Source organism: Triturus cristatus, chromosome 1_1 (assembly GCF_964204655.1).
Source record: "Triturus cristatus chromosome 1_1, aTriCri1.1, whole genome shotgun sequence".
Classification (NCBI taxonomy): Eukaryota; Metazoa; Chordata; class Amphibia; order Caudata; family Salamandridae; genus Triturus; species Triturus cristatus.
The window spans coordinates 7829249-7856300 of NC_140579.1; the positions used below are offsets into that span (position 1 = coordinate 7829249).

The 27052-nt window shown below is 51.3% G+C and overlaps 2 protein-coding genes across 2 annotated transcripts in view; both read left to right on the forward strand.

Moving 5' to 3' along the window:
• The window catches only part of LOC146869094 (uncharacterized), a 260701-nt gene extending 238332 nt beyond the window's left edge, over nucleotides 1–22369 (forward strand). Inside the window, exons 6-7 of the mRNA XM_085599811.1 lie at nucleotides 21991–22137; nucleotides 22260–22369. Coding sequence (XP_085455937.1) covers nucleotides 21991–22137; nucleotides 22260–22369 — 257 coding nt within the window. The remainder of the gene's footprint in view (nucleotides 1–21990; nucleotides 22138–22259) is intronic.
• A 4-nt stretch (nucleotides 22370–22373) lies between these two features.
• LOC146869095 (collagen alpha-1(XII) chain-like) lies at nucleotides 22374–26754 on the forward strand. The gene is made up of 2 exons (XM_085599813.1): nucleotides 22374–22449; nucleotides 26096–26754. The coding sequence occupies exons 1-2, from the start codon at nucleotides 22374–22376 to the stop codon at nucleotides 26752–26754; spliced, it is 735 nt and encodes a 244-aa protein (XP_085455939.1).
• The last annotated feature ends 298 nt before the right edge of the window (nucleotides 26755–27052 follow it).

Genomic DNA, 27052 nt, shown 5'->3' on the forward strand with positions numbered 1-27052 from the left:
CCCTCCGCCCCTCTGGCGGGGGGGTCCCTGACTGTGGCGACCGTAGTCTCCCACGGGGCCCCGGGAGGTCCGGGTGTTCACCCACCGGTCAGCCTCGATGGCTAGTTTCGAGGGTCTGTGAGTTTGCTGTCCAGGAGGTGCTGGCGCAGCTCTACGAAGCAATTAGCGGCCAAGTGTTCCCATGAGATTAGGTCGAACAGCTCCTCAAAGGTGGAGACCTTGCTGCCCTTGATCCATCCGTCCAAGGCCCGGCTGTAAAAGTTCACGTACTCCACCCAGGTGGTACCGGGTATCTTTTTGCAGTCTCTAAACCGTTGCCGGTACATTTCAGGGGTGAGCCCATAACTGGCTACCAGGGCCTCTTTCATGTGACTGTAGGAGTTCATCACGGTGGAGGGCAGGTCCAGCAGGGTATCTCTCCACTCACTCAGGAACCGGCCCCACAGCCCAGCCCCCCAGTCTTTCTGCGGAACTCGGTGGGAGGTCATGGCGACTTCGTAGGCCTTGAACCATTGCTGAATGTCGTCGTTCTTATAGTACTCTTTCACCACATCTTTGGGGATGTGGACCTTTGGTTCCACGGTGGAGGAGAGGGGTTGGGTTTCTGAGGGTCGGGCCTCCGCCCTCTTGGCCTTGAGCTCGATTTCTTTTAGGCTACGTTCGTGCTCTAGTTGGAGTTTCTTTTCTTCGTGTTCTCTCTGTCGTTTCTTTTCCTCTAGTTCTCCTTGTAGGCGTAATTGTTCCACCGCCAGTTTTTTCTCAGCCAGTTTTATCTCTCCTTCGATTTTTAATTTTGCTAGTTCCAGTTCGTGGTTGCGACCTCTTTCTCGGTCCGCTAGTTCCTCTGGGGATAGGCCCCCCTCGGGGGCGCCATTCCTCCCCGGGCTGCTTCGTGGTTCGTTGGGGTGCTCTCCTTCTGTTTGTGTCCGGGGAGCTTCTGCCTCGACCCAGGTTTTAATGCCCCCTGGAAGTCCTCTTTCGTGCTTAGTCCGGTGGTAGCGATTCCAAAGTCTTTGCAAAATTGTTTCAGTTCTCGGTGCGTATAAGATTCTAACTGGTCTTTTTGAAATGCCGTGCTTGGGTTGGTGCCTGCTGCACCTAGGGAAGTTTCTCCTTCCATTTCTTCTTGGTAGTGCGTAAGCCGTCTACTGCACGATCTCTAGGTGTTGGCTCGGATCCCGTCGCCTGCCACCAAATGTTGGAAGGCGTTCCCCGGGGAGGCTGCGGAGTGCGTTCCCGACCACCCTGAGGCCCACCTTTCCCAGAAGTTGGCCGAGCAAGAGCAGGGAGGCCCTTCCTGGAAGGGTCTCGCACCTAGGATCGCACGCGCTGCGCTTACTCTCTCTTCGGATATAGGGACACCACACAGTAGGTCGTTATAAGGCAATAAACTTTTATCGGTAGTTGTCAGGGATCTTTATGATCCGGCAGGCAGGTGCAATGTTAATGCCACAAGTGGCAGTGATCTCGTGATGGAGGGAGAGGGGTAGCGGGACAGTCTTTCAATCAGTGTCTCTGCGAGGTATCCGGCGCACAGCTCTCAATCCTCGAGCTGAGGGGATGTTGCTTCTCTTGGCAATCTCTGCCGTTTCTCGTGGGGGAGCGGGCCGCGAGTCACTCAGCAGGCACCGGAGGTTTGTAGTTCGGAGAGCCGCGACGGCGTCAGCAGGGCTCAGATGGTTCAGACTTCGGGGAGCCGCGACGGCGTCAGCAGGGCTCAGATGGTTCAGAGTTCGGGGAGCCGCAACGGCGTCAGCAGGGCTCAGATGGTTCAGAGTTCGGGGAGCCGCGACGGCGTCAGCAGGGCTCAGATGGTTCAGAGTTCATAGAAGGGGAGCAGCGACAGCGTCAGCAAGGCTCAGATGGTTCAGAGTTCGGGGAGCCGCGACAGCGTCAGCAGGGCTCAGATGGTTCAGAGTTCGGGGAGCCGCGACAGCGTCAGCAGGGCTCAGATGGTTCAGAGTTCGGGTACCGTTCTTCTGTTCGGTGAGCGATCGAGCCGCGACCAGGTCAGCAGGCTCTCGTCAGTCCAGGTCTTCTCTGCCTCTCGTCCCTTCAGCACCCCTTGTTATACTTCCCCTCCTCTTTGAAGTCCGGAGTCCTCACGGAGAGGGATCTGGTGCCTGGGGGGCGGTGTGTCGGGGTTTCCTGTCGCTCAGCCCCTTGATCTGTTCAGATGTGTCCGGGAGGGACTCCAGACGCCCAGCAGGAGAGGCGCCCGCTCACCGGGGGCCTGGTGGCCGATCGTAACCTCCCTCGGGGAAGAGACCAGAGGTGTGACAGAGTCGGCGCCTCTCGGTCTGGTTTGGGGGGGGGTTTCGTTCTCCCTCGGCCGGGCATGCGTGTTGGGGATCTGGTCGGCCCTCGGGATGTTGGTCCACGGAAGCCGGAAGGCCGTGCCCACGAGGTTCAGCGTGTTTGTAGCGTGACTTGCTGGTCGGGAGGGCCCACGCCACGAGGCCGGTCTCACAGTCAGACTGCGATCCTTAATGTCCTCCATGGCCACAGCCAGGTCCTCAACAACATGGAGGCATACTTAGAGGGCATTCATTCATAGCAGGCTGACCAACGCAACTTGCTGAGGTCCATAGACTCCACACTGACTGCAGCAGTGGGTCTCCTGCAGCGCTACGTCCCACCCCCTACCCCTGCTCCTTCCACACTTCCCACTCCCATGCCTGTCCCACATACACACAGACGTAAGCATGCATCCACCACAACAGACACAGGCACCACACCAGCAGGGAAGGTCCGCCGCACACCTCCTGACACGCACACACAGGGTGAAGTACGCACACCCACTGGGTCGGGGGGCAAACGTGTGACACGCAGCCAGAGTGGGAGTCCGCATTCCACCCAATCCACTCCCTCCAAATCCCCTCCCCTCAGCTCTCCTGGCCACATCTCCCCCAAAGACTCCTTCATGGCCGCTCTGTCCCTGAGCCCCACAGTGACACCACCCCGCAAGCGGTCAAGGAAGTCCCCGGTCAGGGTGCTTGAGTCCCCCCCCCTGTCCACACCCTCCCCCAGTGGCGCTGCGACCCATCCCTCTGACCCCCCCCCCCTCCTTGGGGCCTGTGGTTCCTTCGGGTGCAGGGGAGTCCCTGGAGGACCTTGCCAAGGTGTGCAGCGCGCTCCTAGAATCCGCCTTTGGCCCTGCCCCACCCCCTGTGGTGGAGTCCTCCATCCCTGCACCCACGTCGCCTACCCTTTGCCCTCCTGTCCCTGCGGTGCCTTTTCATTCCCCCCCACTTGATGCCCTCACCCCTGTGGAAGACAACGGCTTGTAACTGTGTAGGCAAGCTAGGGGACACGCATCCCACTGTGTCCCCCATCCAGCTGTGACTCCTGGACTGCCCTATGGGCTTTGTACATATTGAACTTCCTACATACCAGTTTTTGGATCATGCTGAATAAAGCTATTTATTTTTTGCCCTTGGAACACTCCTGCTTTGCTGGCATTGCTGTCGGTGGGGCTGCTACATGGTTGTGGGTGGTGTTCATGTGTTGGGTGTGTGGGAAATGTAGTAGTGTGCTGCTCATAGGGGGGACCATGGGATCTGTGTGCCATCACACGGTGTTAGCTAGCTTTCTCAATTAATGTAAGCAGTTGCTGCATGTTGCAATTGTCCCAAGGTGTTTTCCTTCCTCTGTGTACCCTGACTTCTTCCCTGCAGGGTGTTCCCAATATTTAGCGCCGAGCTGTGTGTACATTAGCTGGGTGTGTGACGGACTCCTTCAACTTTGCACATGCATGCTGAGCCATTCTCCACCTGCATCATTTGTGGCATCCTTGGTAGTCATTGTACTTGTGACTATTGACATGACTTCATGTGTCCATGTTTTCTTTTTGGCCCTATGCATGCGTATACTCCCAGCCTCGCACACATGTGGTACATGTACTGCAGGGTCTTTGTGCACCTGACTGACATTTGTGGGCATGGTATCTGTGGCTACTCCATCCTTTGCGTTTCATGGGCACTGCTGTGAGTGTTATGCACCCACCCCTCCTGTCTCTGGGCTCTGCTGTGAGGACTCTGCACACACCCCTCCTGTCTCTGGGATCTGCATGGAGGACTCTGCACCCACCCCTCCTGCGTCTGGGCACTGCTGGGAGTGATAGGCCCCCACCCCTCCTGTCTCAGGGCACTGCTAGGAGTGATAGGCCCCCACCCCTCCTGTCTCAGGGCACTGCTGGGAGGACTCTGCACACACCCCTCCTGTCTCAGGGCACTGCTGGGAGTGATAGGCCCCCACCCCTCCTGTCTCAGGGCACTGCTGGGAGGCCTCTGCACACACCCCTCCTGCCTCTGGGCACTGCTGGGAGGACTCTGCACACAACCCTCCGGTCTCTGGGCACTGCTGGGAGTGATAGGCCCCCACCCCTCCTGTCTCAGGGCACTGCTGGGAGGACTCTGCACACACCCATCCTGTCTCAGGGCACTGCTAGGAGTGATAGGCCCCCACCCCTCCTGTCTCAGGGCACTGCTGGGAGGACTCTGCACACACCCCTCCTGTCTCAGGGCACTGCTGGGAGGACTCTGCACACACCCCTCCTGTCTCTGGGCTCTGCTTGGAGGACTCTGCACCCACCCCTCCTGCGTCTGGGCACTGCTGGGAGTGATAGGCCCCCACCCCTCCTGTCTCAGGGCACTGCTAGGAGTGATAGGCCCCCACCCCTCCTGTCTCAGGGCACTGCTGGGAGGACTCTGCACACACCCCTCCTGTCTCAGGGCACTGCTAGGAGTGATAGGCCCCCACCCCTCCTGTCTCAGGGCACTGCTGGGAGGACTCTGCACACACCCCTCCTGTCTCAGGGCACTGCTGGGAGTGATAGGCCCCCACCCCTCCTGTCTCAGGGCACTGCTGGGAGGACTCTGCACACACCCCTCCTGTCTCAGGGCACTGCTGGGAGTGATAGGCCCCCACCCCTCCTGTCTCAGGGCACTGCTGGGAGTGATAGGCCCCCACCCCTCCTGTCTCAGGGCACTGCTGGGAGGACTCTGCACACACCCCTCCTGTCTCAGGGCACTGCTAGGAGTGATAGGCCCCCACCCCTCCTGTCTCAGGGCACTGCTGGGAGGACTCTGCACACAGCCCTCCTGTCTCAGGGCACTGCTTGGAGGACTCTGCACCCACCCCTCCTGCGTCTGGGCACTGCTGGGAGTGATAGGCCCCCACCCCTCCTGTCTCAGAGCACTGCTAGGAGTGATAGGCCCCCACCCCTCCTGTCTCAGGGCACTGCTGGGAGGACTCTGCACACACCCCTCCTGTCTCAGGGCACTGCTAGGAGTGATAGGACCCCACCCCTCCTGTCTCAGGGCACTGCTGGGAGGACTCTGCACACACCCCTCCTGTCTCTGGGCTCTGCTTGGAGGACTCTGCACCCACCCCTCCTGCGTCTGGGCACTGCTGGGAGTGATAGGCCCCCACCCCTTCTGTCTCAGGGCACTGCTAGGAGTGATAGGCCCCCACCCCTCCTGTCTCAGGGCACTGCTGGGAGGACTCTGCACACACCCCTCCTGTCTCAGGGCACTGCTGGGAGTGATAGGCCCCCACCCCTCCTGTCTCAGGGCACTGCTGGGAGGCCTCTGCACACACCCCTCCTGCCTCTGGGCACTGCTGGGAGGACTCTGCACACACCCCTCCTGTCTCTGGGCACTGCTGGGAGTGATAGGCCCCCACCCCTCCTGTCTCAGGGCACTGCTGGGAGGACTCTGCACACACCCCTCCTGTCTCAGGGCACTGCTGGGAGGACTCTGCACACACCCCTCCTGTCTCTGGGCTCTGCTTGGAGGACTCTGCACCCACCCCTCCTGCGTCTGGGCACTGCTGGGAGTGATAGGCCCCCACCCCTCCTGTCTCAGGGCACTGCTAGGAGTGATAGGCCCCCACCCCTCCTGTCTCAGGGCACTGCTGGGAGGACTCTGCACACACCCCTCCTGTCTCAGGGCACTGCTGGGAGTGATAGGCCCCCACCCCTCCTGTCTCAGGGCACTGCTGGGAGGCCTCTGCACACATCCCTCCTGCCTCTGGGCACTGCTGGGAGGACTCTGCACACACCCCTCCTGTCTCTGGGCACTGCTGGGAGTGATAGGCCCCCACCCCTCCTGTCTCAGGGCACTGCTGGGAGGACTCTGCACACACCCCTCCTGTCTCAGGGCACTGCTAGGAGTGATAGGCCCCCACCCCTCCTGTCTCAGGGCACTGCTGGGAGGACTCTGCACACACCCCTCCTGTCTCAGGGCACTGCTGGGAGTGATAGGCCCCCACCCCTCCTGTCTCAGGGCACTGCTGGGAGTGATAGGCCCCCACCTCTCCTGTCTCAGGGCACTGCTAGGAGTGATAGGCCCCCACCCCTCCTGTCTCAGGGCACTGCTGGGAGGACTCTGCACACACCCTTCCTGTCTCAGGGCACTGCTAGGAGTGATAGGCCCCCACCCCTCCTGTCTCAGGGCACTGCTGGGAGGACTCTGCACACACCCCTCCTATTTCACAATATGTACGCTCATGACATACACGGATGTGGGTAGGCTCCATGCATTCGAGGTGGGGGTACGGGTCGTACTTACACTGTTGGGGTGGGGGTACGCTCCATACGTACGCGGGTGGGGGTACGTGTCGTACGTACAATGTTTGCATAGGGGGTACGCTCCATGCATTCGAGGTGAGGGTACGGGTCGTACTTACACAGTTGGGGTGGGGGTACGCTCCATGCATTCGAGGTGAGGGTACGGGTCGTACTTACACTGTTGGGGTGGGGGTACGCTCCATGAATACGAGGTGAGGGTACAGATCGTACTTACACTGTTGGGGTGGGGGTACGCTCCATACGTACGCGGGTGGGGGTACGTGTCGTACGTACAATGTTTGCATAGGGGGTACGCTCCATGCATTCGAGGTGAGGGTACGGGTCGTACTTACACTGTTGGGGTGGGGGTACGCTCCATGCGGTTCGAGGTGAGGGTACGGGTCGTACTTACACTGTTGGGGTGGGGGTACGCTCCATGCATTCGAGGTGAGGGTACGGGTCGTACTTACACTGTTGGGGTGGGGGTACGCTCCATGAATACGAGGTGAGGGTACGGGTCGTACTTACACTGTTGGGGTGGGGGTACGCTCCATGCATTCGAGGTGAGGGTACGGGTCGTACTTACACTGTTGGGGTGGGGGTACGCTCCATGAATACGAGGTGAGGGTACGGATCGTACTTACACTGTTGGGGTGGGGGTACGCTCCATATGTACGCGGGTGGGGGTACGTGCCATACGTACAATGTTTGCATAGGGGGTACGCTCCATGCATTCGAGGTGAGGGTACGGGTCGTACTTACACTGTTGGGGTGGGGGTACGCTCCATGCATTCGAGGTGAGGGTACGGGTCGTACTTACACTGTTGGGGTGGGGGTACGCTCCATGCATTCGAGGTGAGGGTACGGGTCGTACTTACACTGTTGGGGTGGGGGTACGCTCCATGCATTCGAGGTGAGGGTACGGGTCGTACTTACACTGTTGGGGTGGGGGTATGCTCCATGCATTCGAGGTGAGGGTACGGGTCGTACTTACACTGTTGGGGTTGGTGGTACGCTCCTTGCATACGCGGGTGGGGGTACGTGTCGTACTTACACTGTTGGCATGGGGGGTACGCTCCATGAATACGAGGTGAGGGTACGGGTCGTACTTACACTGTTGGGGTGGGGGTACGCTCCATGCATACGGGGTGGGGGTACGGTCCGTACATGTCCGTCCCCACGCTATGTGATGCTTGTGCGGCCCGTACCCAGGCCTTTGCCACGTGGGTACGAGCCGTCCCGCCATTGTTGGGGTGACCTAGGTGTGGGCGTGGTACGACTCGTACCCGAGCTCTTAAGGCGTGGGTACGGGACGTACCTGTCTGGTTGTGTTGCCGGTTCGCGTCGTGAAGGACTTCGTTGTGGCGGTCGCTGGCTTGGCTGGACACGCCCCCACCCCCTCGTAGTGACCAGGGCCTGGGAGTCAGGTATGTCCAGGGCATGTGTGCTGTGTGAGTTTGGTGGGGGGGTTTGTGGCCTGCCCTGGTCCTGCCACCCCCCCCTTTCCCCCCTCCCTTTGTTGTTCTGACCTTCTGCGGCGTCTGCGTCGTAACCTGTAGAGGAGGTCGACTGCTATGAGGGCCGGGATGACACGTAGGTTCGGGTCCATATCTGTCCGTCGCGTACGGTTACTCCTTGTTCGCGTCGTCCTGTCTGTCCGTCGCGTACTGGTACTCCTTGTTCGCGTCGTCCTGTCTGTCCGTCGCGTACTGGTACTCCTTGTTCACGTCGTCCTGTCTGTCCGTCGCGTACTGGTACTCCTTGTTCGCGTCGTCCTGATTTCCCGGCAGTTTTTGGCTGCCGGATAATATTCACCGTGCGGGATGACATCGGTGCGAATCGTAATTCCTGGTTCGTGAATGGCAGGCTGCGAGCGTCCCGACGTCAGGTCGGCGCGTTCCCGGATCGCATTTGTAATTTTTTATTCGTCGGTCGGGCTTTTGTACGATTCGTACGGAAATGGTGTTTCCGTGCGAATCGTAATTCCATGTTGGTAGATTTTGACGACCGGGTACGCGTCGGACGGAGAATTTGCTCGGTCCGACGGTTCGTACCCGGTTTTTACAGGATCGTGATCGGCGCCTTAGTGTCAATATGAGGTCTTTCCAGGCTCTTTAAACAACACATTTCTGGCATTTTTCTTTTGGCAACCTTACTTTATATTCCTTTTCATGGAATGCATTCTCACACTACAGCAGTAAATGTAAATTTCAAATGTAAGGAATTGGCAGAGTGGGGGCCCAGGGGGTACTGGAACCAGAAAAAGACTAAGCCTCTGTAACCAGTTTACAAAGGTATGTAAATCTGCAAATGGTCTCTGGCCTCAAGGCAGTTGCCCTCAACCCCCTTGCTGCTGGGACTGGAAGCTCAGGTCACCTGCACCCACCGCACGTCGCACGCACCATTTAATTTATGAGGCAGGACTGTTATGAGGCAACTCACTGGTGCAACCAATGCCAGCGAGAGAGTGTAGTGCTGCCTGTGTGCGCTGATGGGGCCCCTGGAGGCTGGAACACGGGCTGCTGCGGGCATAGCTGCCAAGGTTTCAGATTGCCATGTGTGACATTTTCATAATTTCAGTGTAATTATGAGTGACATTTAAACGACTATGAGTGACTCTTTCTTGCAAGCAAAATGATGAAACGAAGACAATCAAAACATATAAATATCAGAAATTACACCCATTTGAGCAAGAAGAAACTTGAAGATCTTAAAACACCAGAAATGGTGCAAAGCACCAGAAATGGAAGGGCACTCAGTCATGGAATGGCACAGTATGGCCTCTCATTGCATAGTAGATGGTTATGTACTGTGCGTGTTGTCTTTCCCTTCCACAGAGGCCAATGGGCCATTTCCAAGGGGGAACAACATTTACAACGCAACTGTTACAACGCACTACACTTACAACGCATTTTTTACAACGCAACATCCACTACAACGCATTCCATTACATAGCATGAAACTACAACGCATTTTTAAAAACTACCTTTACAACGCATTCCATTACATCGCATACTACCTTTACAACGCATACCATTACAACGCATAATATTACACTACACTATCAAACACTTACCCTACTGTTGCACCCCCGGAGTTAGAATAGTAATTTTTACCCCTATACTATCCAACACTTACCCTACTGTTGCGCCCCCTGGAGTTAGAATAGTAATTTTTACCCCTATACTATCCAACACTTACCCTACTGTTGCACCCCCTGGAGTTAGAATAGTAATTTTTACCCCTATACTATCCAACACTTACCCTACTGTTGCGCCCCCTGGAGTTAGAATAGTAATTTTTACCCCTATACTATCCAACACTTACCCTACTGTTGCACCCCCTGGAGTTAGAATAGTAATTTTTACCCCTATACTATCCAACACTTACCCTACTGTTGCACCCCCTGGAGTTAGAAGAGCAATTTTTACCCCTATACTATCCAACACTTACCTTAAATGCAATTTAATATTATGCGTTGTAATGGTATGCGTTGTAAAGGTAGTATGCGATGTAATGGAATGCGTTGTAAAGGTAGTTTTTAAAAATGCGATGTAGTGTCATGCTATGTAATGGAATGCGTTGTAGTGGATGTTGCGTTGTAAAAAATGCGTTGTAAGTGCATGCGTTGTAAAAGTGTGCGTTGTAACGACATACATCCATTTCCAAGCTGTGCCATCCTTGAAGACGCACACCTACAGGGCATTGAAACTGCACCGCAATACACAGGGCACAGTGCTGGCAACGTGGAACCACCTTGATACAAGCTAACTTCCGGGGCCAAGCATCATAAAAAACACATACCGAAACCTCATGCCGGGAAACAGAAATCAAAGGTTTTTGCCAACCTATGGGTCGGAAGTGTGTTTTGTCAAAAGTTATTAGGAGTGTTTTATAACACAGGGCTGCTGGGAACACGGTTTAAGCACATGAAATGGCTTGTGGTACACATCATGATCAGTATGAAAACCCCCATGTTGTATGTGGGGGTAAAAGGAATATTTAAAACACCTCCTGATACTTAATCTGTACATTCCCATGTGCTTTTATGAAATACAAGTTTGCTGCCTGCTGCAGAGGCGCCCCTACGATTGCCAGCCCTTGCCCACACTGGGCCCCCTCCCTGCCAGCAATCAATCAGGAGAGCACCAGGACTCCAGGGCCTCTCTGTCCACGTGGGACCCAACCCAACAGGATGTGAGGCAGCCCCAACATGAACAGTTACAACACACAAATCCATCTTAGCTGCCCAAGTGTGACACTGACTCACGCACGGACAGGCACCATACTGCATTATCCTCAGGCTGAGGCAGGAGCTGTGCAGTAAGCTCACGGCAAAACCAACAGCTAGTATGACTGTCAGAAGAGACCCACCCGTTTTAGATTATTACCCCCAAGATACAAACAAAGCACGGCTGCCAGAAAGCCGGCTGCATTTGCCAACAAGCGCTTGAAACAATGTACTTACGTACCTGCGGCATTGCAGCCAACTTTTTAAGATAGCTGATGTGCGACATTTCAATTGCGATTCCAATCGCAGAGCCCACTAAGGCACCAAAGGCATGTATTAGACACAAGTGGTCTCCGAAGTGTAAGAAAGTGCACATAAAATTCCCAACTTTTAAGGTTGTATGAGGCTTTGAACATATCCCAGTCCTACACGTTCTATTTTTTCTGAGCACGAAAATGCAAAAATCATAGAGAAAGGCCTTTTCCAGAACAGTAAGGGAAGATGTAGAGCTACATCTCGTAAGCCTATCGCATCGGTAATCAGGTAAAACATGAGAAATTGTCACAATGCACAGGCCCCTATCTATGTATGCTGTAAGGTATGTTTCTTTGGTGACTACGCGGCCGCCCATTACTTTGTAGACTGGAGGCCCATAATATGCTCTCACCTTTGATTATGGTTGCGGCTTTGCACCGTTGCGTGGCTGCATTAAATCAAATTTTTTAATCATCCTGCCAAGCACCACGGGGAACAACATTTACAATGCAACTGTTACAACGCACTACACTTACAACGCATATTTTACAACGCAACATCCACTACAACGCATTCCATTACATAGCATGACACTACAACGCATTTTTAAAAACTACCTTTACAACGCATTCCATTACATCGCATACTACCTTTACAACGCATACCATTACAACGCATAATATTACACTACACTATCCAACACTTACCCTACTGTTGCACCCCCTGGAGTTAGAATAGTAATTTTTACCCCTATACTATCCAACACTTACCCTACTGTTGCACCCCCTGGAGTTAGAATAGTAATTTTTACCTCTATACTATCCAACACTTACCCTACTGTTGCACCCCCTGGAGTTAGAATAGTAATTTTTACCCCTATACTATCCAACACTTACCCTACTGTTGCACCCCCTGGAGTTAGAATAGTAATTTTTACCCCTATACTATCCAACACTTACCCTACTGTTGCACCCCCTGGAGTTAGAATAGTAATTTTTACCCCTATACTATCCAACACTTACCCTACTGTTGCACCCCCTGGAGTTAGAATAGTAATTTTTACCCCTATACTATCCAACAGTAACCCTACTGTTGCACCCCCTGGAGTTAGAATAGTAATTTTTACCCCTATACTATCCAACACTTACCCTATTGTTGCACCCCCTGGAGTTAGAATAGTAATTTTTACCCCTATACTATCCAACACTTACCCTACTGTTGCACCCCCTGGAGTTAGAATAGCAATTTTTACCCCTATACTATCCAACACTTACCTTAAATGCAATTTAATATTATGCGTTGTAATGGTATGCGTTGTAAAGGTAGTATGCGATGTAATGGAATGCGTTGTAAAGGTAGTTTTTAAAAATGCGTTGTAGTGTCATGCTATGTAATGGAATGCGTTGTAGTGGATGTTGCGTTGTAAAAAATGCGTTGTAAGTGCATGCGTTGTAAAAGTGTGCGTTGTAACGACATACATCCAAGCACCACGCATCAGGCATTAGAGTAACGCATTTTAATGTGGTGATCCGCATCACCGCATTGAAATGCATTATTTACCATCTTTACTAATGGTCTGACCACCTGTGCCCTGAGGGTAAAGCAGGGAAATGACTGCAAACGTCAAAGATGCCTTTACAGCAGCTAATGATGAGGGCTGGGGCAGCTGAAGTGGGGCTTGCACAGCTGGTTCCTGCGGCAGGGCAACTCTGAACAGGACAGGCACATTACGGAATTTGTGCCCCTGTTGGCCCCGGAGCAGCACACCACCGCCTGCGGCACTGTGTCACAGTGTCAGTCCCTTTCTGGGGAGCTGGGCACTTGAACCCACTCACTGTCACTCTAGCGAAGTACCCAAGGATAGCTACCTCCAGCAGTTGCCAATGCACCAGAGAATGGCAGTGCAGGGGCGAATCGGTATAATTAAAGGGCAACGCAATTCCTGAAGAGGCCGGAGTAAGGACGGCTTGCTTCTTTTGCAAAGAACTTAAGGCACGCTTTACAGCCTACCACCAGCACTGCACTTCGCTGCACATGTTTGTCACAGTGGTCTCAGTTGACAGCATTAGCAGCTGAGACCTCACCTCGTCGGCTGCCTCAGTCTGTGACTGCCCTAGTGACGTGGCCCGCAGAACGTCCGTGCCACTGCTTAGACGGGGATGGCACCTTCCCAGACTTGCTGCTTTCCAGCAAGGAACTGGCACAAACCCCAGTGTCAGTGCCCTTTTGGCGACTTCACATTCTACCGCTGGAGAAGCATGATGAACGAATGGCGGGTAGTGTCAATCACACAAAACATTCTAGCCACTTCCATGCTCTATTGAAGCCTCTGGCCCCTGGGCTCTCACCGGTCTGGTGTTATGTTGACAGACGATCACAGACTTTCGTGATGCTGCTTGAGGAGGATCTGGTCAGCGCAAACGGCGGCAGGAAGTATTTAATTATTTTAAATGGATGCCCGCAGCCGGGCCCCGGGATTTGCTGCTGCCTCCCGGTGCTGGCTGAGTTTAAATACAGTAAGACTAACACTTGTGTTCGACCTCATGACCTGCCAGGTGCAGGTTAGCGCCCTTGCATGTCTTGTGCTTTACAGCAGTTACAAGATCATCTAAGAGACAGAGTTTCTTTGTGTCATTTCTGATATTTATCTATTTCCCTTGTCTTCATTGCTTAATTTTGCTCGTAACAAAGTGTCACGCATAGTCGTTGAAATTTCAATCATATTTACAAAGATATTATGAAAATGTCACACCCAGCAATCTGAAACTTTGGCAGCTTTGAATCCTCATGAATAAAAACTCGCACTGGAGCAATCTTCAGGGTCTTCGTCTCCACTTGGCAGAACGGAACCGACGCCTATATGACGTTTCACTTTTAAGCCCGACCGCCCGCCCCACCATGCCTACCCTCTAACATGGACTCCTTGCTTCTTGGACGTGGATGCATGGACAGACTCACCTGCGGGCAGAAATAATTAAATTATGGCCTGCGGCCGCATGGTCCCTTTCAGAGTTTGTCATCTCACTCTGTGATGCCTCGCCTCACCAGTCACGCTTGCGCGATGCGCATGATACCGCTCACCAGACCAGCCCCACCCTAAGGGAGAATACTGCGCAGCCGCGGAGACATCCGTTTGTGTGCGCCGCGCACCAATATGAAGAGGCCACTGCGAGGACCAGGTGCTGGTGGATGTATGACGTTACAACGCATACTATTACAACGCATACCTTTACAACGCATTTTTTACAACGCACAATCCATTACAACGCATGACATTACAACGCAGTACACTACAACGCATTTTTAAAAACTACCTTTACAACGCATATCCATTACAACGCATACTACCTTTACAACGCATACCATTACAACGCATAATATTAAATTGCATTTAAGGTAAGTATTAGATAGTATAGGGTTAAATATTACTATTCTAACTCCAGGGGGTGCAACAGTAGGGTAAGTGTTGGATAGTATAGGGGTAAAAATTACTATTCTAACTCCAGGGGGTGCAACAGTAGGGAAAGTGTTGGATAGTATAGGGGTAAAAATTACTATTCTAACTCCAGGGGGTGCAACAGTAGGGAAAGTGTTGGATAGTATAGGGGTAAAAATTACTATTCTAACTCCAGGGGGTGCAACAGTAGGGTAAGTGTTGGATAGTATAGGGGTAAAAATTACTATTCTAACTCCAGGGGGTGCAACAGTAGAGTAAGTGTTGGATAGTATAGGGGTAAAAATTACTATTCTAACTCCAGGGGGTGCAACAGTAGGGTAAGTGTTGGATAGTATAGGGGTAAAAATTACTATTCTAACTCCAGGGGGTGCAACAGTAGGGAAAGTGTTGGATAGTATAGGGGTAAAAATTACTATTCTAACTCCAGGGGGTGCAACAGTAGGGTAAGTGTTGGATAGTATAGGGGTAAAAATTACTATTCTAACTCCAGGGGGTGCAACAGTAGGGAAAGTGTTGGATAGTATAGGGGTAAAAATTACTATTCTAACTCCAGGGGGTGCAACAGTAGGGTAAGTGTTGGATAGTATAGGGGTAAAAATTACTATTCTAACTCCAGGGGGTGCAACAGTAGGGTAAGTGTTGGATAGTATAGGGGTAAAAATTACTATTCTAACTCCAGGGGGTGCAACAGTAGGGTAAGTGTTGGATAGTATAGGGGTAAAAATTACTATTCTAACTCCAGGGGGTGCAACAGTAGGGAAAGTGTTGGATAGTATAGGGGTAAAATTACTATTCTAACTCCAGGGGGTGCAACAGTAGGGTAAGTGTTGGATAGTATAGGGGTAAAAATTACTATTCTAACTCCAGGGGGTGCAACAGTAGGGTAAGTGTTGGATAGTATATTACTATATTATGCGTTGTAATGGTATGCGTTGTAATGGTAGTATGCGTTGTAATGGAATGCGTTGTAAAGGTAGTATATAGAAATGCGTTGTAGTGTCCTGCGTTGTAATGTCATGCGTTGTAATGGATTGTGCGTTGTAAAAAATGCGTTGTAAAGGTAGTGCGTTGTAAAAGTTGCGTTGTAAAGGTTGTTCCCCGGTGCTGGTGCATCGAACGACTGCCATGCACGTAACCATTTTTCATTAGCAAATACCTGACGATATGTAGTGCTTGATGGCTCCCGCTGAGGGGGACCCTGGAGCCGCGGGGGCCCCCGCATCGCGGGGGCTGCGGGGGCCTGTGTTACGCCCCTGGCGGTATTTGGTACGGCGTGTTTTCCAGCACATAGACGAAGCGAGGCAAGGCCATCATCTTAAAGAGCGCCGCCCTCCCCAACAGGGTCAGCGGAAGCGCTCCCCATTGACGTACATCTCGCTTGAGACGATCCAGCGGGGGCCAAAGATTTTTTAGGAAAAAATCCGCCTGATCTACCGTGATGTATATACCCAAATATTTAAATGACCCTTCTGCCACCCTGAGCGGGCAGTCTGCCGGTAACTGCAGTGGAGGGCCGCGTAACACATACATGACAGACTTAGACCAGTTTATCGTGTACCCTGATGCTTTGCCGAAGACTTCACAGATGTTGAGCAGCATTAGTATGGAGCGGCGCGGGGAGGCCAGATACAGTAGCACATCATCCGCGTATAGAGAAACTCGGTCTTCCCAATCGTCCGACCATTTGAGTCCCCGTATCATGGGTTTCCACCATATCCACGCCGCCAGAGGCTCAAGCACAAGGGCAAATAACAACGGCGATAGGGGACAACCCTGACGCGTGCCCCGCGTCAAGGGGAAATCTTCGGACATATGCCCATTGGCAATAACATGAGCCACCGGCTTGGTATATAGAAGCCGAATCCAGGCACAGAATTTTGCCCCAAATCCCAGATGTTGTAATACTGTGAATAGAAAGGGCCATTCGACCATGTCGAACGCCATTTGGGCGTCCAGCGAAAGAAGCACCGCTGGTTCCCCCACACGATCCGCCTGAGCCAGCGCGCTGTGTAACCGCCTCAGGTTATGGGACGTACTTCTGCCGGGCATGAAGCCAGACTGATCCGAATGTATGATTTTCGACAGGTGCGGTGTTAGCCTAGCCGTCAGCAGTTTCGCCAGGATCTTTGCCTCCGCATTGAGTAACGAAATGGGGCGGTAAGAAGTACACTTATCCGCCGGCCTACCCAGCTTTGGTATCACCACAATGGTGGCTGTGCGCTGATCAGGCGGGAGTTCGCCTCTCTGCAGACTGTCCGAAAACATATTGAGTAAGTGACGGGCAAGTGTCCCCACCGCCCTCTTGTACAGCTCGACCGGTATGCCATTTGGACCTGACGCTTTACCCGACTGCCGCGCCTCCACCGCAGCCTGTATTTCTTCCACTGTGAGATCGGCTTCCAGGGCCGTCATTGCTTCAGGGGCAAGTCTGGTCATATCCAGATCTTCAATATATGTCAGCGCCTCCTCCACCGTCATGGAGGAGGCGGAAGAGTAGACCGCTTGAAAGTGTCCTGCAATGATGTGCACTATGTCGCGCGGGTCAGTTGTTACCTGCCCTCCCTCCGAGCTTATCCGCGGTATCCAACTAGTGCCTCTTTCCCTTCTATCTAACCATGCCAACAGCTTCCCAGTCTTATCCCCGACATCATAGATTCTGTGCCTTGTGGCCTCCAACTGCTGTCTGGTACGCTCCGCAAGGTGCTCCTTATACCTTGCCTGCGCCGCTCGCAAGCTGCGGAAAGTCTCAGGAGTCGGGTTTGTGGACTGTTGTGCCTCTGCCACGTTAAGGTCTAATTCTAACGACTGCAGTACAAGATGTTTCTCGCGTTTGTGCGCCGCAATGGAAGCTATAGCTTGCCCTCTCAGGACTGTTTTATATGCCTCCCAGAGGGTAGTTGGGGAGTCAACAGAAGAGGCGTTTTCTTGAAAGTAGAGGCTCGTCGCCTTCCCGATTGTGTTGCGGATTGCGGGGACCTGGAGATAACCTGGGTGGATTGAATAAATACGGCGTCTAGTTAGATGATAGTGTGTATACTGTAGGAGTATCGGGGAGTGACCCGATATGCCCCTGGGCCTGATTTCCACGCTATCTATATTCTGGAGACCGCCTGCCGAACCTAGGAAGTAATCTATCCTTGTCAAACTATTATGCACCCCAGAGTGGTACGTGTACTGGTGTTGTGTTGGGTGATGTAGCCTCCATATATCCATTAGCCCGAGTGCTTCGAAGAAGCTCCCGAGGCGGGATGTCCCCGTGCCACCAACCCGTGCCGGGTAGCGATCAATTAGGTCGTCTATAACCGCATTAAAGTCTCCGCCCACTATGAGCTCCCCCTCCGGCAAATCAAGCAGGAATCCGCTCAACACAGGGAGCGCTGTGGCGTGTAAGGCAGGGGGAATGTAGACCGAGACAATATTCAACGGACGCCCTTCCCACTGGGTGAGGATCGCTGCAAATCTCCCTGAACCATCAGTTTTAACTTTGTGTATGATTAATGGGGACTGTTTTTTCAGCATTATGCCCACCCCTCGGGAACCGGAGGAAAATTCAGAGTGCGCTACCATCTTATATCCCCACCTGTCCATTGCTTTACTACTAGTGCCCGTGAGGTGGGTCTCTTGCAGCAATACCACCGCTGGGGAGCACCTCTTGAGACTCTGGAGGACCAGACCCCTTTTAATTTTGTCTCCTAAAACGCGCACGTTCCACGTGAGCAGGGAGAGAGGCTGTGTTGGAGTTAGAGGGATCTTATTGGACTGCCCTTGCGCTATGTCAGCTATCACTGCAGCAGGGGTAGTGGAGAACTGGCGTTATGAATGGATCGGTGCAGATCGTGCATGCTATGCTTGGTGCTTGTACTGTTTGTTGAGATAACATTTGCATCATTAACGTGAACTTTCGAAAAGAACCTTTGAACAACCCCTTACCCCCCCACCCCCTCCCTGCCTCCCTGCCATACGGACTCCGAACTGCCCGCCACCCCAACTCAGCAGAGTGCTCAAAGCCCAAACCCCAGAACAGTACTTTCGTGTAACTGAGCGGGAGGTCCGAGGAAGACCAGGTACTTCCCCTGTCCCAAAGTCCAACTGTCCATCTGTTAAAGCAGAACTGAATAGGCACCGCCTGTCCCTCCAAGTTCTCTGCACCTTTATAAATCAAAAGAGGCACTTAACATGGTACTATGCTTCATCCTACAACCGGTCCGAGTCCTCCTCTCCTTGATCCTGGTCACCTAGGTGCTCTGTCCCCCCCGGGCGCCGCCTCCGCCTGTCAGAGCGCCCAGCGCTGCCCACTTGCCGCCATCCCTCGAGCCAGTCGTGCGCTTCCTCCGGTGTCTCGAAGAACAGTGTCTTCCCATCCGCCGCCACCACCCGCAGTCGCGCCGGAAAAATCATGGAGTATGGCAATTCCCGGGCTCTCAGTTTTTTCTTGATCTCCAAGAAACTCCTCCGTCGCGCCGCCACCGCCGCCGTGCAGTCCGGGAAGAAAGACACCGTCGAGTTCTGTATGCGCAATGGCGGCGCCACCCGGGCCGTTTGAAGAATGGCATCCCTGTCACGGAAATTGAATATACGAGCCAGCACCGGCCGGGGGGGCACCCCAACCTTAGGCCTACCTCCAGGTACCCTGTGAGCGCGTTCCACCGAGAAGAAGGACGAGAGACCCCTGGGCTGCAATTTGGTTTTTATCAGTTCTTCCACATACAGGTCCATGGCGGAATTCCCTTCACTTTCGGGAATTCCCGTGATTCGTACGTTATTGCGCCGGGAGCGCCCTTCCTGATCGTCCATCTTTGTCGCCATGCGCTTGGTTTCTGCCTCTAGTTGGGACACTTTTTGGAGCAGGAAATTAGTGTCTTTCGTCAGAGCGGCTGTCGCTTGCTCCACTTCCGTGACACTGGTCGTCATTTTCTGGAGATCCGCTCTAAGGAGGGAAACATCCGTGGAGATAGACCCCACTGTGGTCTGCACTTTAGTGAGAGCTGCCATGATGTCTTCCAGCGTCACTTTAGGCGCCCCGGCCTCCTCTCCAGCCTTTTCTGCTCGCCCATTTTTCTCCGACATTGTGGCGGCGGCTTTATTATAAGCAAATTTGTCCAGTTTACCCTGCTGGTGCGTACGAGTCCCTTTCCCACTCATTTCTGGGCAGGTGGATGCCGTTCCGAGTTTCCTCTGCGCCTTGCCGGTTGGCCGGGGGAGCGGGAGGCCCCGGGCAGACACCCTCGTTCACCACACAGATCAAATTGCAGCGATGTCGCAGCCCCCGACAGACAGCACTCCTCCCTTGTCAGTAGACCGGCCGCAGGCTCACCTTCAAGTCAGTTGGGGCCCAAAACTCTCGCACACCGCTGCATGTATCCTCTCAAACCCTCCACTCACGCAGTGTGACCCACGTGGCCCGCTCGAGGACGTCAGCTCATGGGGCGAAGGACCTCTGCAGCCGGCGAGACCACGGATTGTGCCTCATCCACTCTCGTCGTGTAGCATGACCCCAAGGTAATGTGGGCAGGTATTTTTCGCCCAGATTGTGCCGGCGCCAGCCCCCCGCCAGGGCCGCCTCCTGATGCCTGCGGTGCGGTCTCACAGTGACCTCCGCCGGGCCCGCACCACGGCCGCCGCGGGGCGATCTCCCATTATTTCAGCGCAGCGCTGAGCCTGGCCCGCTGCAGCGCCGCAACCTCCAGCGCCGTGTTCGAATCCGGCCGCCTCGCCGAGCCGCCCGCTCTCCGGCGCCCCCGGCGGGCAGGCCGAACGCCCTCCACACCGCGGACGGGCCTCCAGCCAAATCGAGGCCTCGGTCGCAGCCGGCGGCCCAGGCCGCAAATGTCGGGTCGGCGTCGACCGAGTTCCTGAGCACGTAGGAGCCTCCAAGTCACCTCAGGCGGTGCCGCTACCTTCAGGCTCACAGCCTATGTCACTTGGGGACAGTTTGTGTAACGGATTAATGTCCGGATGCAAGGGGAGTCGGCCTCACCCTCGGAGCTCCTTCAGGCTGCGGCCATCTTGCCCGGCAGCTAGCCACGCCCCCGTGGGTGCATATTTTTATTTATTCCATTTCTATTTATTTATCAGTATTTAGTAATCTAAATATTTTATAATTAAATAACAAAGATGTACTATTCTATATATTTTAACATTCATTTATATATCATTATATTTTTAGCTATTTTAAATAATTCAATTTAACATTATTTCCTATATGATGTTTTTTTCCCTTCCTCCATTATTTTCTAAGCAAGGGCATTGCAATACCAGTGGTTAGCCATGGGTAGTGCTAGACATACTACAAAAGTGTGAGTTACTGCAAAAGTGTAAGTTATTACAAAAGTGCAGTTTGTGAATACCGCAATATAGTTAACTTACTCAAAAGTGTAGGTTAAATTTGTGAATCAGGCCTGCTTTGTAAGAGAGAAATTCTGCCCAGATCAAGAGAGGTGTTGTAGCAGAAGAAGCAGCTTATGGCAAAGATGCATGGCAAGAAGACATCTCTACTCTCAATCTATTAATAGGGTTAATATCACCAGAATATCAATTTATACATAAGCAAAAACTGGAATATAATTCTATCCGCATTGCTGTCGCTGTGTGAGGTGTTGGCATCGCATCTTGCCCCCTCTTTAGCGATGAACGTTTTTTAGATTCGTAGACACATTGCTGGCCTAGAATGATGTCCCAGCCTCTTTCACTCTTCCTGTCTATTTCCCGCTCTCTTTCTCTCTCGCGCTTTCTTAATTCCTCCATCTCTTTAATTTTCTTCCACCTTCTCTCAATCTCTATCTCAGGCTCTCTTTCTCTATATCTTCCAATCTCTCTAGCTTCCTTTTTTCTCTCATTCTGTCTCTGGCTCTCCTCCTCTCTCCTTTTCTCTCGCTCTGCACTTTCTTCTTCTCTCTTCTTTTTTCTGTTTCTCTCTTTCCCTCCAACCTTGTGCTATGGACAATATAGCCAGGATTAAAAAAACACATTATGGCTTATTTACAAAAGTATTTATGAGTAATGGGATTTATAATGGAATAATACTACAAGAGTAATATTTTACATACTTTCTTTTTCCTTCACTCTTTTTCACTGATACTCAGACTCTCTTCCACTTCCCCCTCTATCTCTCCTTTTCTTGATCTATTTCTGCCTGTACCCCTCTTTCTCTTGCTTCCTCTCTCTATTTCAGCTGTTTCTTTCTCTCTATCTGCATTTCACTCATTCCCTCTTCTCTCTCTCTGTTCCCTTTATCTTGCTCTGTGTCTTTCATGCTCTCCTAGTCTTTCCCTCAACCCTTTGTTTCTTTCTCTGTCTCTGTCTGTCTCTCTCTCTCTCTATACAGCTTCCCCCTCTGGCTCTCTTCCTGTCACTTTTCTTTTAGTCTTTTACCTTTTCCCTTTATCTCTGTCTGCCTGTAGCTCTTCTTCTTCTGAGTCCTCAACTCCTCTCTCTCTCTCTCTCTTTAAATCAGTCCCTCTTCTTTTTCCCCCACAGCAGTGACCCAGTGTGACCAGCATAACAAACAAGGAGGAGCCGGTGGACAGGACTACACCTGCCCAAGACACAAGCCTGGAACTGCAGATTCCTCTTCCTGGATCGGTGTATTGCCCTACCTGAGAGGGACATTATGTCTCCGCGCAGGTAAGTGGACTTTATTTCAAAGTTTAGAGCTTGTTTGGTGATTTTAAAAATATAGCACCAGAAATTAAACTTTGAGCACCTTAACAGGAGTATTGTTAGGTTAAAGTATCTTTTCTTGCCAGGCCTCCTGCTTTTTATAGATCAAAAACCCATTGAAATGCAAGAAACGTCTGTCTCTGAACTCAAGATCACAGAGGAATGTGAGCGAGGTGGAAAAGAAAATATGCAATAAAGAAATGGAAAGAATCCAGCACAACAGAAAACAGATAACAAAGCATTACAGAAACAGAGAACATCTAATGGTGGAAAACCGTAAACCCTGCCTCGGGGATGTACAACAGACCATAGGATAACTACACGAGACACCTTAACATACACTTAAACCATTATACCATAGGATAACAACACAAGATACCTTTACATACACTCAAACCATGATACCATAGGATAACTACATGAGATAACTTTACATACACTCAAACCATTATACCATAGGACAGCTACACGAGATACCTTAACATACACTCCAACCATTATACCATAGGATAACTACATTAGATACCTTTACATACACTCAAACCATTACACCCTCGGATAACTACACTAGATACCTTAATATACACTCCAACCATTATACCATAGGATAACTACACGAGATACCTTAACATACACTCCAACCATTATACCATAGGATAACTACACGAGATACCTTAACATACACTCCAACCATTATACCCTCGGATAACTACACTAGATACCTTTACATACACCCAAACCATGATACCATAGGATAACTACACGAGATACCTTAACGTACACTCCAACCATTATACCATAGGATAACTACACGAGATACCTTTACATACACCCAAACCATTATACCATAGGATAACTACACGAGATACCTTTACATACACTCAAACCAATATATCATAGAATACCTATATGAAATGCATTTACATTAGGGTTAGGTGACATATTTTGTTCCGCTCTCAGAATTGGTGAATTTTGTTCTTTCCGGAGGTAGTTTTTAACACAGAGGTCTGACCAAATTCCACCAATAGCCGCATGGCAGACTTTTCCTCCTTCAAGGCTCCAGATATGCGAGCTGGCGAGCATGAACGAGATTTAGCGTCCCCTAGCGACATTTTCTGACATGGGCGATGGCCAGTGTTTGTGAGCAGTTGTGGCCAGCGGGCTATCATTGGAGTAGATAGGATCTGCTGCAGCTCAAGTAGATTTTCTACTGAGCGTCAGCAGAATCCCCTCGAATGATGGAACGCTCTTGCTCAACGCATTGTGCCGTTCGTGCTGATTTTCAGCGCTGTTCACGCTACTGGCAGCAAATTACAGGGTGAGCTGCATATTTTCCACCCATTAGCAGAATTCTGCAGAATGTTGTGGAGTTTTTATTTAACTCTGCAGAATTTAGCTGAGGGAAACTCTATGAATTCTGCCCACCCCTAATTTACATGCACCGACACAAAGAGCTAGTGGGGATCTAGCTGGGATTCAAGGAATTGAGTTTTACATATTTGCAATAAGCATTTTTACATCACACACATTTACGATTGGAGGAACAGGGAATTGATTCAGCCAGAATCACAAAGTATTTGTGCTAAAACTGGGATCGGATCATATGTTTCCAGGTTTCAATGTCAGAAAGCTAGCCACAAGATCACATTTCCTCCCCTTAGACACTTTAGAATCACCGTACCTTACACTGGGATCCTTTCATAAGTACTGAAACCAGGGCACCGGTCAAGCAATGACAAGGTGCCCTTGCAGATGTCAGCAGAGATCTGTGAAAAGTGGAATAAAACATACAATGATAGGGAAAACCAGCATCTGCGGTTCCAGGTTGTACTGCATTCAATGTTTAAAGTAACTAGCACTCTAATTCTGTAGCATATTATAACATACAGGATTAGACATTTATATTTGTGATAAACCACACTTTATACCAAGCCTAGTAATCTAGAGTTGATTTAATCTTGGCATCTGTATAGTTTTTAAACATTTCTTTAAACTTCAATAAAGATCCTTTTACTTCGCTATGAACTTTCTGTGACTGTGTCAGTACATTTTTGTTCCTAGTTCTGGTTTAGCTGATGACATTGAGAACTGGAAGTTTGAAGAATTTCTAACATTGTTGTCAGATAACATAGCCAAGGACAATGTCAACATAAATTATCTTGAAGACCATAAATAACAGAGCTCTAAACACTCCTGAACTTGATGCCAGACCAAATGGAATCCGCTTAAAAAAATGTGGGAGTCTACTGTGCCTTGTCCAATAAAGGGAGCACATCCCGTTAGTTCAGTAAGAGGTTCCAATCCACCCAGATATTACTATTCAAGCCCCTCAGGTCAACACACATCCTGTTGGAGTCATCGGTTTGAACTATACTATGGAAGAAAGCTACTCCGATGCTTCTGTCAGTTCAATCCCTCCTATTTTGCCCCATTGGACAATTTTAACCTTCAGATATTTAATATAAAAGGTTCATTCTTGACCTCAAGTGTTTCCTCAACACAATCTGGAGAAATCTGTCAAGATTCCTAATTAAATTGTGATACACAGGGATAATGTTCATCTAAATGTCCTAACTCTGAACCCAGTCGGACTAGAATGATCTGCCTTTGGGTTGCAGTCAATCCCAGACCCTACATGTAATTGGCAGACCTATACCTCCTACCCGAGTGTTCCCTGTTTTGATGCATATCCTGTATATTAATCAGTAGGATTGGAGCTCTAGAAAGTATATAGGCTCTCTTTTCAAATCTCATCAGTGCATTGGTTCCTTTCTCATTGTCATTCCTACTTAATCGATTCAGTCTTACTTGTTTAAATTGTACTTATATATCCTGCCCCCATTTTGAGAGAAAGAGAATTGCTGATATCTTTCCATCTTTTATTTCATCTCAACAAAAATATTATTTTCACATAGGTTACTGTAATACACTAGATTTACAGACAGTACAGCCATCTTTTCCACATTACAATATTTATAAATGACGCCTCTACCATTCTATTGTTAGAAGAGCAATAGTCTTCCTGGCATCACATTCACTCACACAATATCAGGTAAATCCCGGTGGAGGAGGGGAGACACAGTCATGTGACTTTCCCATTTTAGTGCATCACAATGACAGATCGTATCTAATATCCGCCTCCTTCTTCTAGATACTTTTCTAAAACTATTATCGATTTTATACACAATGTTTCAGCTCATCAGTTAACACCTTCATCATATATAGAAATCTCAGCTGTAGTATGGATCTTGACGTGTATTTGTGAACAGCGCCGTAAGGATGCTGCGGTGTATTTGGTAACAGCGCAGCATGGATCTTGGTGTGTGTTTGGTAACAGCGCAGTATGGATGCTGCTGTGTATTTGGTGACAGCGCAGTATGGATGCTGCTGTGTATTTGGTGACAGCGCAGTATGGATGCTGGCGTGTATTTGGTAACAGCGCAGTATGGATGCCGGCGCGTATTTGGTAACAGCGCAGTGTGGATGCTAGCGTGTATTTGGTGACAACGCAGTATGGATGCCGGCATGTATTAGGTGACAGCGCAGTATGGATGCCGGCGCGTATTTGGTAACAGCGCAGTGTGGATGCTAGCGTGTATTTGGTGACAGCGCAGTGTGGATGCTGGCGTGTATTTGGTAACAGCGCTGTAAGGATGCTGGCGTGTATTTGGTGACAGCGCAGTGTGGATGCTGGCGTGTATTTGGTGACAGCGAAGTGTGGATCCCGGCGTGTATTTGGTAACAGCGCCGTATGGCTTCTGGCGTGTGTTTATTCTACTGAAGCGCGCAGGGTGTGCGGTGACTGGTCTCATGGGATGGTATTTTGTGAGGCAGAATCCCGGCCCCTCCCAGCCTCATCCCTGTCTTCCTCGGCACATGCTGTCTGCTCCCCTCTGACACGTCCCTGTTTTTCTTTCCACAGATTGCTCTGGTCGGACGGACATCGAGGCGGACGTCGTGGTCTTAGTCAATGAATATTTCTCTGTATTAGATGCTGCTGATCTCCTCGTCCTGGAGCCCTTCTTGGAGGCGCTGGGGAGGGGCTTCCATCTGTCCCCGGACTCCGTGCGGCTTCGCCTGGTCGTGTACAGCGGTGATCCCGGGGCAGAGGACCGCATGAGGAGCTCCCCCCGCCTCCGTCGCCTGATGGACACCCTGCCCCTCTGGACCGTTAAATGGTTGCCCACTCCTACTTCCACGGGGGGAGCCCTCACCTACGTCAGACGGGAGGTGCTGTCCGAGAGCGGGGGGGCCCGGCCTCACGTGCCCAGGGTCCTGATCCTCATCATAGGATGGGGGCCCGATGTCGACGCTGCAGGTGCGTCCCGGGCGCTGCGGGGGGCCGGGGTGGAGGTCTTTGTGGTTGGTGTGAGGGATGCGATAGACTGGAGGGATGAGCTGGGAGCCCTCGCCAGCCCCCCGGCTGCGGCCCACCTGTTCCTAGAGGAGGAGTCTAAAGACCTCCGGGGCATCCTGCCAGCGCTGACAGAGTCCGTCTGCCTCCGGGTTCAGCACAAGATGAAAACCATAAAACACAACCTGCGGGTGTCCAAGGAAGAGGCTCAGGCAGGAGAACCTTAAACCACAGAAGCCTCCCTGGCCCTGTCTGTCACTCCCCCCACACCGGAAATCCCACCCTCGGACTTCCGGCGGTGAGGAAAGGAGACAGATGGGGGCCAGAAGAAATAATCCTGCATTTAGGGAACAATGTGTGCGTGCCTGTGTTTTAAAGGGGGTTTTAGAGTCTATTTAAAATCTCAGGGAGAGTGGAGAACTTTAAAGCGTTTAGAATTTTGGACGGAAATCTATTTAAGACTAAACTTATTTTCTACAACAGAGAATTATCACTCCCCTTCACCTCATGTCTCATTGCAGCTGA